The sequence below is a fragment of the Pelobates fuscus genome, chromosome 1, assembly GCF_036172605.1.
Source record: "Pelobates fuscus isolate aPelFus1 chromosome 1, aPelFus1.pri, whole genome shotgun sequence".
Classification (NCBI taxonomy): Eukaryota; Metazoa; Chordata; class Amphibia; order Anura; family Pelobatidae; genus Pelobates; species Pelobates fuscus.
The window spans coordinates 173659194-173675943 of NC_086317.1; the positions used below are offsets into that span (position 1 = coordinate 173659194).

The window sequence follows — 16750 nt, forward strand, 5'->3', positions numbered from 1 at the left end:
TCTTATCTGCCCTTGTTAGACAACAATTTCTGTTTAGAGAAAAAAAAATCTTCCATTTTGTGTCAAGTATAATGTGATTTAAAAATGGATTAAAAAAAAGGTTGCATAGCTGTTTTTTTTTTTCTTTGTTTTTTTTTTTAAAAAAGCAAAAACTTTTATTAAAAACTAGAAGGTGACATGTCTACTTTAATGTCATGTCATGTTTTCTTGGCGGAGGAGTGGAAAACTGCATGCTATTTGTAACAAATTAGAATTTATTCCTCACTTCATCTTGGCGTCATGATGTGATGTGACAGTAGGTCTTAATGTTTTTCTCTCTGCCAATCATTGCGCAATTAGAAAAAAAATGTTGAACATATATTAGGAAGCATGAAAACAAAGGTCACCGAGCCAATTTTTGAACTGCCTGGTGCCAAAACATTCCCACTGCAAGATTTATCATCTCATCTGCCACTGAAACCGGCATGTTTACTCTTGTTTTACAATCCTGTTAGTAGACGGATTACTTTGCTGAAATATTGGCCTCCCTGCCAAATGTGTGTCTCGATTACATAGTTCTGGAGTCATTAAAACTGGCATTTCTACCACTTACAGTTCTGAATGCTAAGAAACAAATAATGAAATTGCTCGGTCGCTGATAGAATGAAATACTGAAATACTTTAACACTAATTGTTTACCCCTTTCTTACAAATACAAAAGGGCAGTGATGCCTATAACAAAAACACAGGAGCTGTATCACTCATCGTAAGTCAATTAAAGTTTCAGCAGCATGCAAATAAAGCTTCTGTGTGAAGAACTGTTTTGAACAATCAGCCCATATCCAATAGTCAGATAATAAGTTACATTTTATGTTTGGCCTGTTTTTTTTTTTTTTTTTTTTACATTCTTTATTTTAAATGTGCAATGATAAACATTCAGATATATATTTATATTTTAATGAGAGCATATAAGACATGAAAGGTTGCAAGCGTACAGTATGGAATATCAAAGAATTTGCACTTTTTATGGAATTTAATGAAAAACATGACAAACCAATAACCCTGCATATGTCAATAGCTAGATCATTAATTCTTTACAAAAGCTATGCACCGGGGGGGCGTGTCCGGCAGCCGACGAAGATGGCGGCTTAGTTCCAGAGCTCCTCGTGGCGCCCGCAATAATACCGCTCAACAAGCGAAACCGGCACACTCTCACACCACAGATGGGCCGCACAAAACGGCAGACAGACCCCGGCGGCACCCCAAGACCCTCGGGACCCGGGGGAGACCACACAATCCGGTCCTACCTCCAGGCAGCAACCCGCGCACAGTCACCGCAACGGGAGATGGAGGCCGCAAGTCAGGCAGACGAATCACTCCCATCCACACCAGCCAGATTCTCCCCAACACTGTCAGAGCCCCAGCAGCAGCAGCAAGGGGGTGAGTGGAGAGACATTCTCCCCAATCTGCTCCATAAATCTGACTTTGAAGCCCTATCAGACCGCCTGGGCCGTGTGGTCCGCGAGGAGGTAGCCCAACTGCGTGCCGACCTAGTGAACATGGAGGCACGCATGGCAGTAACAGAAACCGAGACCAAGGCGCTGAGAACAGACGTCGAGCAGACAAACACGGCAGTGATGAACCAGGAGGCTGATATAGCATACCTTACAACATGGGTCGACGACCTGGACAACCGTGGCCGCAGACTGAACCTGCGAGTCCGTGGGGTACGGGAGGGAGGCCCCTCGGAGAACGTACCGGAACTACTGAGGCAAATTTTCGCCCAAGTCCTGGGCGGCCAACACACGCCACGAATAGGTCTGGTCCGAGCGCACAGAGCTCTGAGACCCATGCCAGCACCAGAAGAACAACCCAGGGACATAATATGCTGCCTCGACAACTATCATCTCAAAGAAGAAATACTACGCACAGCCCGCCGCATGGGAAATGTCCGCATGGCAGGCCAAACTATCTCCATATACCAAGACTTATCCAGGTACACTCTACAAGCCAGGAGAGCCTTACGCCCAGTGACATCAGCCCTCCAACAGGCGGGAATCCAATATCGCTGGGGCTACCCGTTCTCACTTTCTGCAAGACACGGTCAGGACCAACTGTTCATAAGAAAGCCAGGTGATGTCCCAGGATTCCTACGTAGCCTAGGCCTCCCGCCACAACAGGTACCTGACTGGTTGGCGAGATCGTTTCTTCAGCAACCACCGGGACCACAACCACCACGCAGACCTAACGCAGGCCAACAAAGGCCCCAGCAACAGCAACAACGAGACGGGAACCAGGGCCCAGTGAGGAGGGAGCGGTAACCAAACACCAAGCAGCGCAGCCGGGGAACGGGTGTGGGGACATGGGAATCACTACACAGCTCAACGAAACCGTGAGTACAAGCAGAGGGTACAGACCAATTCATACTACACTTGTCAGCAAGCCGTGGGGAGGGGGACGGGGGAGCTAAGAGACGCAGGGGACACCAGCCACATCAGCTCCACACCGTGGGGGTTCCTGCATAAAGACGAACGAATGGCAACACCTATACCGCCAGATAAGGCGCAGGGGGGGCAGACGGGACACTTTGGGGAGGGGGACGGGCAGCCCAGCCACAGTGGGCAACGAAGATGGCGAGCAGCAGCACAAACAGATACGCAAACATCCCAGCAGAACTATTACCTGAGGTGCAACTCAGACAGACGCTTGGGTCCCACCTCATGTTGCAATACCAACTAACAACCCACAGGGGGAGGGAGAGGGGTTGGAACCTGAGGGACGGCACCTGAGATGGAGGGGGAGCGGGACCCATGGGGCACAAAAGCTGAGTCGAGCATAGGAAGGGTTCAGGGAAGGGAATGAAGGAAGCACGGCAAGAGCAGGAAGACGGGATGCACTCGAGACAGAAAGAGTGGCAGAAGGGGGGGTCGCAGGAAGGCAGAGGGGAGGGGGGAGGGTTGGCGCAGGGGGAAGAAACAATAATACAGACATGTAGGTTAACAACTGGGGGTGATAGGGGGAAGGAGGGGAGGGGGAAGAAAGGTGAAGGAGAGGGGGGGAAACGACAAGATAAAAGCTTCAAAACTTTCCCAAACACACGAGGGGGGGAGGGGAGGGGGAGGGGGGGGGAAAGGGAGGGGGAGGGGGGGGGAAGTACAAAAAGTTGACCCACATGCGCTCAGCCACTGAACACGGGGATACAGACCACGCGAATGGGTAGAGGCAAGCAAGAATCTAGGCAGACACCCGATCCTTACAGCCCAGGTCCCACGACACTTACAAGCAGAAAGAGGGAAACTGAGAATGGTGTATATGTTATGTATATAAATTGTGTGACATTGCATTAAGATGTACTGCACGAAACGTTATGCTCATGACAAAATTTGTGGTACCCAGAGCACCAGACGGCGTACGCACACGACAAAACGGGACGCAACACTAGCTTAGGGAGGCAAACATGACAAAGCGTAAAACTCAGAGACCCAGACGAACCATAGCCACAACAGGGGGATAGTCCATACCGTGAGAAGCAACACATAGATGCCGGACCACCCACACGCTGAGCAGAAATTGACGTTAAGACGCAGGCCAGGAAACAATATAACCCCCCCATGTCACATGGTGTCCAATCCCCTAACTCCGAATAGACATGCACCACCAGCAGACTACAGAATAGCGACTCACGCCCACCCCACAACAATGATCAGCCCAGCCCAGACTGATCCTAAACTCAACAGCACGCAAGACCCAACCCCACACGGCACACCGTACCCAAGGCAATACAATTCAGAATCGGAAAAGCTGTAAGAGCGCGGCAGTAACAACACGCACACGGCACAGCGCACCGCGCACACACAGTATAAAACCCAACACACACAGAGAAACCGAGCAGACGCTACCGATACACAGCCACTTAGGAGACGAAGGATCACAGACTACTACTAGAACTAACTACTATTTACGACAAGCGGAGGGATAACCCACCACGGACGAACTACCCGACACCCCCACAGGTGTAGGACACAGAAACCCCCGATACTAGGGGGCCATACAACTCCCGGAAACGACCCAAGCCCACCAACTGGTGGAGCTACACGGTCAATCCACCGGGACGATTGTCCATTAACCTAAAGTTCACAGTACTTCTACGGATTACGTAGACCCACACAGCACTAGCACAAGGAGAGACTAAACACAGAACCGCACCACACTATACAAACACACTAACCACAACCTCATCCTCCGCCCCCTCCTGCCTTTACCCTCCTATCCACCCCCTGCGGCTGCCCTGACGATGCCGACCGCCAGCCCCGACGGGTACACCCGGGAAGACCTGAGCATACTCTCCTACAATGTAAACGGCCTCAACGTCAGAGAGAAGCGCACAAGGCTCCTGAGAGACCTGAAACACTACAGGGCGTCGGTGGCATTTATCCAAGAAACGCACTTCCAAGAAGGCAGGGCGCCAGCCTTGAAAGACCGCAACTTTCGAACAGGGTACTTTAGTAACAACCCGGATAAAAGAACACTAGGAGTCTGCATACTCTTTTCAAACGGGACCCCATACAAGGAGATAGCCACCCTCAGGTGCAAACAAGGCAGATACCTTTTCACTAAAGGCACAATAGTAGATCAGACCTACACATTCGCCAACCTGTATGCTCCAAACACGAAACAGCACTACTTCCTCCGGAACGCCCTAAGCACCTTGATGAAATTCACGGAGGGCACCTTGATCATCGGGGGAGACTTGAACTTGGCACTGCACCCAGATCAGGACTCCACGTCACCACGCGGAACAACACCACACGACAAACACGCCAACACACTTCGCCTTCTACATGCCCACCAATTAGCAGACTGCTGGCGAGCACTGCACCCAACAACCAAGGACTACACCTTCTATTCACAGACACACTCGACATACACGAGATTGGACTACTTCCTGACGACACATCACAACCTGAACCTGCTCCGAGACGCAGAGATCCTACCAATGACCTGGTCAGATCACAGCCCAATACGAATGCGGCTCAAATCGCCACTATACAGACCCCGGCAAATGTCATGGAGACTAAATGAATCGATCCTTTCGGATGGGGTGGAAGCAGACAAGATCAGTAACACCATAAGAGAATACTTTCAAACCAATGAAACAGAGGAAGTGACACCGCTGACGTGCTGGGAAGCGCATAAAACGGTCGTCAGAGGCCGGATCATCGCCATATGCGCAGCCCGCAAGAGGGCGGCAATGCGGGAGACGCTCGAACTCAGCAAAGATATAGCAGTCCTGGAGGCCAGACACAAACGAACCCTCGACGCACAGACGTACAGAGACCTAACAGCCAAACGAACCCAACTTACAACACACCTCAACCGAGCCATCCAACGCTCATACCAACACTACAGACACATGATACATGAACATGGCGATAAATGCGGGAGACTGCTGGCAAACCTTCTGAAACAAAGAAAAACTCAATTATACATCCCCAAGATAAAAGATACGCAGCAACGACTTAAGCACCTCCCAGACCAGATAGCGACAGAATTCCACACCTACTACCAGGGCCTATATCACCTCCGGCGAGACGAACAGGGAAACCCACAACCGGACAAAATTGATGCCATACACAGATACCTGAATTCGGCACACATGCGGGAACTACAAGAGGCCGACCGAGAAGCATTGGAAGCCCCCATCACATCGGAAGAACTGGCGTACGCGATGAAGAAGGCGAAGACGGGCAGAGCGCCGGGGCCGGACGGACTCCCTCTCCAATACTACAAAGTCTTCGCACAGGAGGTCGTTCCGAAACTGCTGCGAGCCCTGAACTCCATTCAAGAGGGGGCCACGCCAACGGCGCAGTTCACCTCGGCGAATATCACCCTGCTGCCGAAGGAAGGAAAAGACCCGACAGTGTGCCCAAGCTATCGCCCGATATCGGTACTAAACACCGATATTAAACTCCTTGCCAGTGTCATGGCGTCGCGGCTGGCGCCACTACTGCCGGCCTCGATCCACCCGGACCAAACTGGATTCATCCCAGGCAGGGAGGTGAGGGACAACACGATCCGGGCCCTGAATATCATAGCACACGTCAGGACCCAGCAGCACGGAACCCTTCTTCTGTCCACGGACGCGGAGAAGGCGTTCGACCGGGTGGACTGGGATCTGCTGATGGAAACCCTCCACGCCATAGGAATAGGACCAAAATACAGCACCTGGACGAGGGCACTATACACCTGCCCGACGGCACGAATCAGGATCAACGGCGCACTGACAGACCCGTTCCAGATCCACAATGGGACCAGACAAGGCTGCCCGCTTTCGCCATTACTATTCGCGCTGACGCTGGAGCCATTCCTGAACAGGATCAGGCACAATGCGGACATCCAGGGGATCAAGATAGGGGACACACATCACAAAACACTAGCATATGCAGATGATATGCTATTCGTGGTCACGAACCCGCAAACCTCCCTACCAGCGATACAGAAAGAATTCGAGGAATACGGGCGGGTCTCCAACCTTAAAATCAATTACTCAAAATCAGAGATACTGAACTTGACCATCAAACACGCGGATAGACTGACCCTTCAGAGACAACACCCATACCGCTGGTGCGACCACCGCATGCGATATCTAGGGGTTTGGCTCACCACCAACCCGGCAGACCTGTACGCACAAAATTATCTCCCTATATTAAAAAAAGCGGTGGAGGAACTTCACGGATGGAATGCCCTCTACATTTCCTGGCTAGGGAGGATAAATGCGGTTAAGATGACACTACTGCCCAAGCTGCTGTTCGTGTTCCAGGCAGTACCGATCCAAGCCCCCCAAACATTCTTTAAGGCACTGAAGGCCGAGGTCCGCAAGTTTATATGGAAAGGCAGGTCCCCACGCATAGCACACAACCAGTTAATCCTACCTAAACTTCGAGGAGGCCTGGCACTCCCTGACTTTGAAAAATACTACCACGCCACACACCTAACACGAGTGGCCAGTTGGACGATAGCCAGCGGCACAAAACCATGGACCCAACTGGAATCCGACACCATCAATTGCGACCTTCGGACGCTACCCTGGATACCCGCGGCGGCATACAGAAGTAAACGCATCACCAACCCCTTCGTGGCGGCAACCATGAAGATCTGGCACAGGCAGGGGCTGAAACAATACCTAACGACAGACCCAGGTCCGCTGCTGCCACTGAGGGGCAACCCGGACTTCCCAGCGGGAGACCTTGGTCCCAGACCGGGCCCAACGGGCCACACGGCTATCCCCCGCATGAAGGACGTCCTTGTGCACCCGTTCAACATTCGGCCGTTAACAGAACTCTTCCCAGACAGACTACACACATTCTCCCATTCGCTGGCCAGAGCACAGCTCTCCCAGTACGCCAGATCGATTCCACAAAAACCGTCCCTGACGAGGGAGACGACACAATTCGAACGAATCTGCATGCAAGACAAGGAAACACCCCGAGCTATCTCACAGATATATACCATACTGATCACCAGCAGATACATATTGGCGCCGCCTTGTATAAGGAATTGGGAGGAAGACCTTGACGAGCCCATGTCAGAGGCAGACTGGGACAAATGCCTCACCCTAGTACAAAAAACGCCTAGCTCCTCACGCCTACAAGAAAACTCCTACAAGATACTCACCAGATGGTATTTGACACCAACAACACTACACGCTAGGAACCCAGACATGCCAGACACCTGCTGGAGATGCGGGGAGGAAACAGGCACATTTTTACATATCTGGTGGTCATGCACACGGCTAACACCATTTTGGGACACGGTCAGGGACGTCATACGAGAGGTGTCAGACGAGATGCTCCCAAGAACCCCGGCAGCCTTCCTCCTCCATCATACCAACATGGCAATGCAAACATACAGCAGGTCCGTTGTACCGCGACTGCTAAACGCAGCCAAAGCTATAATCCCCATCTATTGGAAGCAGGGAAACGTACCCCCGATATCGCGGTGGGTGGAAGAGGTGGAAACCACCAGGAAGTACGAAGATATAAAGGCAAACACCCCGAAGCTCAGAGACCGTTACATCTCACGCTGGTTTCACTGGCTGAGGATAACCACATCGAACGACTTTCAACTACGCCTAGTCCAGCAGTAACCGGGGGAGACGAGAGGAGGGAGAGAGCAGCAGGGGAAACCAGAGGGGGGGCGGAGGGGTGCGGCGGAGTGGAGCAGCAGCAGGGGAAGGAGCCACAAATGACCCGATACCCTTACACCAACCCACCATCCCCCACCAAACTTGGACCAGACCCACCACCATGTCACACAAGATGGACACGGCAGCGACACGCGACAGACAGACAGGGGAGAGACACCCCCCACTGAACATGTCGGACTAGAGACACTACACACACGATACAACCCAACACGAGGACACAAAGACCACGTCCCGGCCTAGATAAACAAACAACCGAGACGCAGAGAGAAATATACAAAAAGGCTACACACAAATACGTTACGACAATACTCTAAACAAACACACACACACATACAGACACCAGACCCCAAACCAAACTCTCCGACAAATACGACCCACAGGATTGGGGCACACACACAGACCTACATAGAACGCACACTAAGACGCTAGCCATGTCAGCAAGCCAACTACGTTAAATACCAGACAGCACGACCAACTGTTCACATGCAACTGGAAATATGCGGGAGCACACAAATGTGCAATGGTCTAAAACGCATAACTAAGATATACTCTTCAGTTAATAGTTCTTTGTTCATTTTTCTTCTTCTTAACTCGCTACCTTTGTTATACTAGTTCAGTACAGAATATTCTTGTTTATCGATGTCCAACCCTGCAAAGCTTATATAAACTTAATATTTGTGAATACATGCCTACAATGACTCAATCGCCTCTGCGTAGGCAAATACATGATATTCAGACGAATCTGCAATATGTTTGCCCCATGCTAACTGAAACTTAAATACGCACGCCTCTGCGAAGGCGACTACCTGCTTAAACTGTTTTATACTTGAAACCTGCTTTTATGTTGTGAAAACAATAAAAATATTTAAAACAAAAGCTATGCACCGGTGTCAATAGGGGTATCGAGTAATCAGATGAATACATTAACCACCTATGTGAGTAAGCATTAGAGAATATGACAACAAGGACTACCAGCACTTATTAATGCTTGAGTGTGAGTAGGAAGCTTAAAAACTAAACTTACAGCAGGGTTAGGTTGCTGAAATCACTAAAGGTAATTACGGTACCTCTGGGGTCAGATATTGCAATGTATAACTGTGCCACTATATATGTAGAGCACAAGAGAGAAAGTAAAACAAATCATGGTGTATGGCTGAGAAAACATATATATTAAACTGTTGCCTGTGATTAGCTAGGCAAGAAATAAGATTGGCTCCAGCTGTAGCCTTTCAGGCAGGTTCAGGTCCAAGTCTGTCCCCTTTTGGGGAGGATGGAGAATTGGTGTGGCGGGCACCACTTTTTGCTGGCGATCCTCTGCCTGTGTGGACAGTGCGAGACACTCCGGCCTCGGTTGGTTTGTGGCCCAGGTAGGTGGACAAGAAGGTGCTTGAGTTGCATTGCAGTAGTGTCGCCCTGAGAGTGCCCTACTGCTCCCGGCTGTTCACTGCCACAGTCACCAGGTCTCCGCTTAGGCTTGGGAGGTATGTAGCGTAGGCTTATCTTCAGACAGAAGCACTGGAATATGTAATTGAGCCGCTTCCAGTATTGTGCAATTGGATCATAGCAGGCTTGCCAAGGGAGGCTTGTGCCATGTGCGCTAGTGTGAAGGGCATCCGCTATTTTGCTGCATCTTCAACAAGGTGGGGTAGTGAGGAAAACTCAACCTATAGTCATCTAGTGTGTACCAGGATATCCCCCACCGTTCCAGAGGGGGGAGGGTAGGAGTGCAGCTGGACCAAACCTTGAGCAGATGCACACCAAGATTGGCTGCCTCTCCCAAGCTCTGTTTCCAGTGGGCCCCAGCAGAGTTCTTGGGCATTCAATAAGGTAGGCTCTTATGAGAGGTATCTAACAGCTAACATTTGTACCCCTGACCCAGAATATTCACAAAAGCAATCATGGTGCCAGGGTTTTTGGGTTCAGAACCCTAATTTTTAGCAAAACTGCAGGAGCTAAATCGCTGCACGTCTGAACAGCTTAAAGGTCAGGCTCCGCCCCCACATTTTATGGTTTTAATGGGACAATAAAAGGAAACACAAATATACTTACTTATGTAACTGGTTTTCAGATTATTTCTGTCTGCAAGATACGGGAGTTACTGTAGAGCAAAGAACTCAAACTCTTCTTTGAAATTATTAGATCCGTGGTTCACAAACCAGTCCTCGTGGCCCAGCAATGGACCAGGATTTATGTATTTCCCTTTCTATTCCAATGGAGAAGACAAGTTTGGGAACCATTGCATTAGATAATTTGAGACTAATGAAAGTTATAGTTAAGCAACATTTTTAGAGCCTGATTTGGAGATCTCTGCTGTAGAGCGTTTAAAGATGTGATAGGCAATTCCTTCTTCAAAAATGCTAGCACAACATATCATAAAATACTTAATAAAGTATAAATTAAAAACAAAATAGTTACGCATAAAATTATATCTGAAATGTCACCACGATGATCCACCTTACTTGCCAATGTAAACACCTTTGTAATGGTTGAAATGCAAAGTAGACACGTTTGGTGCTCGCCGTCATATTAAACATTTATGCGTTTGTTGTTTTTTGTTTGTTTTTTGTTATTGTAGATTTTTGATTCCTTGCATTTATGTATTTTCTTTAAAAGTATACACTCCTTTCTAAGAAATAAGTCTTGGTATTCTTTTCTCTAAACCACAGTGCTACAATTCATCAGAATTTATCTATTATCCGTTCTTTGTTTTGAGAACCATTAAATTATTTAACTTTAAAACATATTTCTTTTGATACAGTTTGACAGTAGTTTTTACCTTCATCCCCATTTCTTTATGTTTTGTATCTCCAAGAAACCTATCCAAGTATAGTGTTTAAAATAACCAGAGACGAGGACATGAACTTGTTCATTCATGACACATCGTATGACTACCGTGCTATCCCAGAGGACGCTGAGAAACTGTTGTGCTCAGAATGTAAATTGCCGTAGCCATTATTTTATCTCTGCTTTCCACTCTTTCAGTTTGCATATGATAAGCACGGTGTTGAATAAGCACAGTGATTTGGAAACTGGTTTATTTTTTGGAATATTGCATGCATGCATTTCTCAGCAGGTATCGACTGAATGGTTAACTTAAATTCATAATAAACAGCAAGAGAAGACACACATATATCGATGAACACTAACCGGGTTCTACGAGGTCTGAGATGGCTTAATTCTTCTATACAATATAGTCAAGAGACCAAGAACTCCGGTTCTACCCAATGCAGTCTATTAAAACACAACTTATGTCTTGTCTTGCTGTGCTTGTGTTTTAATGTATTGTCTTTGATAGAACTGGAGTGCCTGGTATTTTTCTATATAATTTAAATGTGCCAGGCAAACTATGGAGAATATTCATTAGTCCAGGCCTAGAATTTGCAGTTCCCTGCCAATTGAACTAAATATCTTACTTTGGTGAATAAACATCCATGTTATGTTTGGTAATTCTCTGTCTCAAGACATATGTCCATTAAATGCAAAGCTTACACAAGGAAAGGGGATTGAAGTTTTGTTATTTATGCTAAAACAGATGAATACCCAATGTGGAGAAAATTATTATAATCAGGCGTCTTCACAATACTTGAATCACAGAATTGAAATCCCTCACTCCTTAAGTATTGCACTCGGAAGAAAACATGTTGCTTTTATTGGCTTGTCTGCAGATACGTATTTGTAGCCACAACACTTAAATACATCTAAACCTGTGTCCTATTTACAACTCTAGGGAAATGAATGGAATATGGGAAGACATCTTCCCTGGTCAGCTAATCCCCTATGTTTAACAAATATCTGTTTGGAAGGTGTGAAAAATAAAATAACATTTAGAAATCCACTCCTCTTTATCCTGCAACTAGGCACCTCCATTTTAGCGTTGAAAGACAAGGAGAAATAGGAATAATGTTTGTTTCCCCTCCTCTTACTCAATGTGTGCCTTGGCTGTGCCAGGACTGAACTGGATTGTGATATAATTTGCTAAATCTTTAATGTATATTAAAATAAGACAATACATTAAATGCATTACAGAGCCTTAAATAATAATAAAAAAAGATTTACACAGGTTTAGATGATTTTCTATGTTTTATTCAATGGCATAAATTTCAGAGTAGTGATGGCTCCCTTTTTAATTGTAGCACAAACAACAAGGGTGAAATGTCTTTAGATTATCTATTATTAGTGTTAATTCTGTTGTTATTCTTGATATGAAGAATGTGAAGTGTTGTACATCACAATTACTCCTTTAATTGCCCAGCTAAATGTTCTATATGAAATAAATAATTCTAACTCACCTTTGATCTACAAACCTTTAATCATATTATGATCATTTATATTCTGCAGTTAGGCTTTTGGAACTTTCATAAACTCCAAACAAGAATACATTGTATGCCCTCTGTAAAATATCCCAGTCGGTGCTTAAAAGGAGCATATCCATGTTAGCCTTTAGGAAACTGGGATACGAACATATCAGATGCTTGCAATTATTGCACTTCTATGATCACCTTGTCAATATGCACATGCATTGTATCCCTACTAATTTGTCACCTGTCTTGTAATTTTTGCAGCCAAGAAGAATAGATTGTTTCTTGTATTGAATACTTAGAAATGTACAAGACCACAATCCATAGTCATTAGCTCCCTGCATGAGTTTATTGGCGCTCACATCATATGCACTGAGGAAGTTGGCTCTTAGGGGAGATGCATTTTTGTTGAAGAGATAGTCAAGTGTTCCGCCTCTCTACCACATTTTAAATACCTGATAATGCCTTTGCGACTACAGTACCTTTGTGGCCCCTAGCATTTTATTAAATACAATTACAAGGATATGCTAGATCAGTTTCTCTTCATATATTTGGCTGACAGGCTCATTTATTCAGAAATGTAATACAGGCATGATCAGAATGCTTGTCCTAGAACGGCATAAGCAATGCATGTTTAATATTACTACTGTTACTTAGTTTGGTGATATTATTTCCTGAAAGGTTATTCTTGGTTAATCCCTAGAACATTTTTTTGATCAAATATATATTCAAAGTCAAAGAAATGCATTGCCTGTAGATTTTCTGTTGGGATCTGGTATGGGGCTTCTTCCGATGCAAAATAAATTTTTCATGCATCAATGTTAAATTAAAGCTGTGTAATCACAGTTTTGACCTATTGCCAAAGTGAAAGAGCATTGTCATTAGTAATATGGTACTACTAGCTAGGTGTGTGCATACACAGTAATCACCATTTAATTAGAGCAATTCATGCAAAGTAAAAGTAATGCCTTCGGCACCAAGTTTGCAGTATAAAATGTCACAGAGTGTTCAGAGTACAAGTATGTGTAGTCGTTAAAATCGTTCGCAAATTAAAGGAATCTCAAAGCTAGGTGACTTTTCTATCGATACATCAATGTCTGCTTTTGTAAGGTGAAAATCCTAGATATTTTATCAGACAATCAAATTTTTCCCGTTTTCTTATTGTTTTCTCCCATGCTACCTACCAAAAAGTGACTGTTAGTGTGAAGCTAGTTGAAAGAAAATAGGGATAATTTAAAGGAACATTTAAAGCATCATAACCACCTGATGTAGTGGTTATGGTGCTAGGAGTGCTCTAGCACCCTTCAATAGTTCGTAGCCAAACAGTTTAAGAATGCTTTGACAGCTTACCTTACCCCAACCACCCTGTACATAACCCCAGCCCCCCTGTACAATTCCCAACGACCCCTGTACAAAACCCCAACGACCCCTGTACAAAACCCCAACGCCCCCTGTACAAAACCCCATGTTGATGTTGCACACCTCTGCGCGCCTCCGCTTTCCTCTATTCTCTTCTGGACCGCCTCCGCCCGCCTCTTTTCTCTCCTGGACCTCCTCCGCCCGCCTCCATTCTCTCCGGGACATCCTCCATTCTCTCCTGGACTGCCTCCATTCTCTCCTGGACCGCCTCCGCCTGCCTCCATTCTCTCTTGGACTGCCTCTGCCCGCCTCCATTCTCTCCTGGACTGCCTCCATTTGCTCCTGGACCACCTGCCAGCCTCTTGACCACCTCCGTATACTTCAATTCATCTTCGCCCGCCTCCAGGTGACCGGAGCAATGAATATCTTTGCCAGGCCGCAAGATATTTATTGTGGGCCGCGAGTTTCACATCCATGCTTTAATCTATCCAAGTAGGAGGGTTTATTACTTTACAGAAAATTCACATTACCCCTTGAGTGCTGAGAGCTTTTCTGGCACATACACCTTTTTCTTGGACACATTGGTGTCTTAAATTGTGTTTTACTAAACACAAAACTGCTTAAACCTCCTCAGCACTGGCTCAGCAGCAAATGTTATCAATACGTACCCTCCTATTGTCTGCATTACTTCCTTAGACATGAGTTGTGTTGGCTCACAATTCCCAACCCGATACTCACAAGCATATCTACAACATCATCTGGGTATTAACTACCGTGAAATCTAAACATTTTTACAGTTTGGGCCATTTGAATCATTTTGTGGACTGTTTTTAACTCCATTTTGGTGCTGTAACAAATAAATATATTTTAATGAGCTTCTGATGATAATGACGATGCATTTATTTTTTCTCCCCAGAAACTCATCCTGTCTGAGACTTCCATATTTGATGTACTGCCCAACTTTTTTTACCATAGCAATCAGGTGGTTAGGATGGCTGCATTGGAGGTAAGTGTTTGTTTTTGTCTATGCATACATAATTATTATTATTATTCCGGATTGTTCTGTTTTTGTAACTGTAAAACATGTTTTCCAGATACGCAAGCAGCTCACAGGCATGAAGACTTTGTGTTATGTGCTTAAAAATATATTGTGTGGTTTGTTTAAATATAATCTTCAAAAAATTGCTACTGGTAGACCTGATGGGTATATAGTCAATTTTCCGCTACGAATGTCACTCAAACATTTTTGCTTGAAGTTATTCCTAAACTCTGCTTTCCTCATATATCTATTATAGTTTTTGTTGGCTTCTGTTAGTGCATACCTAGCAATAACTATTTGTTAGACAGGCAGGACATGTCTTTATAACCCCCTGTACCTGCAGTTTTCTGTTACCTTTTTCCTTTCTGCAGCAAAGCTCCCGCAACCAGCATGGCAGTTGCACAAATAATGACATGTTGATTTAGCTCAAAGCAAACTTTGATTAATTGTCTATCTACGACTTCCAAATTAATTAATTAATGCACTTTTCCTAGAAGTAATTCACACTGGACACATTGCAGGTTTATGAAGAACTCCAGAGTGGCCTTTATTGCAGGGGGTGCAATTCCCTTTTAAAGCAGAAATACGTCATGTACAGAGTCACAGTTAACATACAGTATACATTCAACAATTGGTTAAGGGGTCTTGTCTAAACCCACCCTACAGGATGTGATGTCATCATTACAGAGTTCTCCCACCCACATTCCAGCTCCGTCTTGGTTACACGATGGGAGGGGGAGTGAGTAGTTACTGAACACAAAGGGGCTGAAAGGGAAACGGTTACTTTAACAGCGATTCTCCATTTTGTTACATGTGGCACATAGCTGTTAACTGGCACAAAGGAAGTGGGGGAGGAGTTAGTAAAGGAAGCTGTTCTTTTAACACAGGAATTTGTTACACGAGACTTGCTCGATGGGAAGGGGGGAGGGTAGGCGGATGGGAGGAATTTACAGAGGAAATAGTTACTGAGCACACATGTGTAAGAAATTATGACCCTCTTACAAGGATATTCTTTTAGGGAATGTATAATAGTAAAATAAAGACATTTTAACCTTTCAAGTATTTTGTCCATAACAATGTCATATAGAGTTCAGGGTTTTATCCTAAAATGCAACACATGTCACTTCCGGAAGGGAGATACACTCAAAGTCAGATCCAAGCATTCCAGAACAGCACGTCCACTTTCTAACTCTAAATATGAATTTTGAATTTCTGTCCTCACCTTCACCCATCTTAGTTTACCACCTGGGTTTTCTCCTCTAGAGACTTCACCAAATACACATGACAGTGGGATATTTACTAAGCAGATAGTTTAAAAGCAAGCACGAATCGTACAATATTCTTTGTTTGCCCTGGCTTTAAATCTTATATATTTTGTCTTTATAAAAAGATGTTAGACCCCATTGACAATTTCTCTTAACCCACCATCATTGTACAAGGATGGCCATTAGCTGAATTATACTCTGATTACATTGAACTGATTTCTAGACATTTTGATTGCCGTACATGCTCCGCAGGTTTAATATGCCACCTTTGATCTGCAACTTTGATCTCAATCTGTTTAGCCTGTGTTATCTCCTGGGTTACGCTTTTCTTGCCAGCTCAGCATCTGCTGAGTCTTGAAGACAAGTGTTTTAAGTTATTAGGGTAGTCATTATGCTGGGTTTGTGTTCCCTTTGGTTTGCTTCTCTTCAGTTTATTATACGTTCACACTGACTCTTTACTTTTACTAGTTAAAATCTGCTGGGAAGTTTTCTATCTTGCCCCACCATGACTGCAGTTTGAAAGTGATGGGTTGTTGTTTACTAGTTATGTCAAGAAGCCGCAAGCTGTGCTTTCCTTCTTGGTTGTTCTTAAGGTATATTGCCA

At 45.6% G+C, this 16750-nt stretch overlaps 1 protein-coding gene across 6 annotated transcripts in view; it reads left to right on the forward strand.

Moving 5' to 3' along the window:
* Positions 1-16750, forward strand: part of ACACA (acetyl-CoA carboxylase alpha) — a 429246-nt gene that overhangs the window by 155109 nt on the left and 257387 nt on the right. For all 6 annotated transcript variants that reach the window (XM_063452852.1, XM_063452842.1, XM_063452868.1 and 3 more), the window contains exon 27: positions 14759-14848. In XM_063452852.1, the coding sequence (XP_063308922.1) occupies positions 14759-14848 (90 nt within the window). The remainder of the gene's footprint in view (positions 1-14758; positions 14849-16750) is intronic.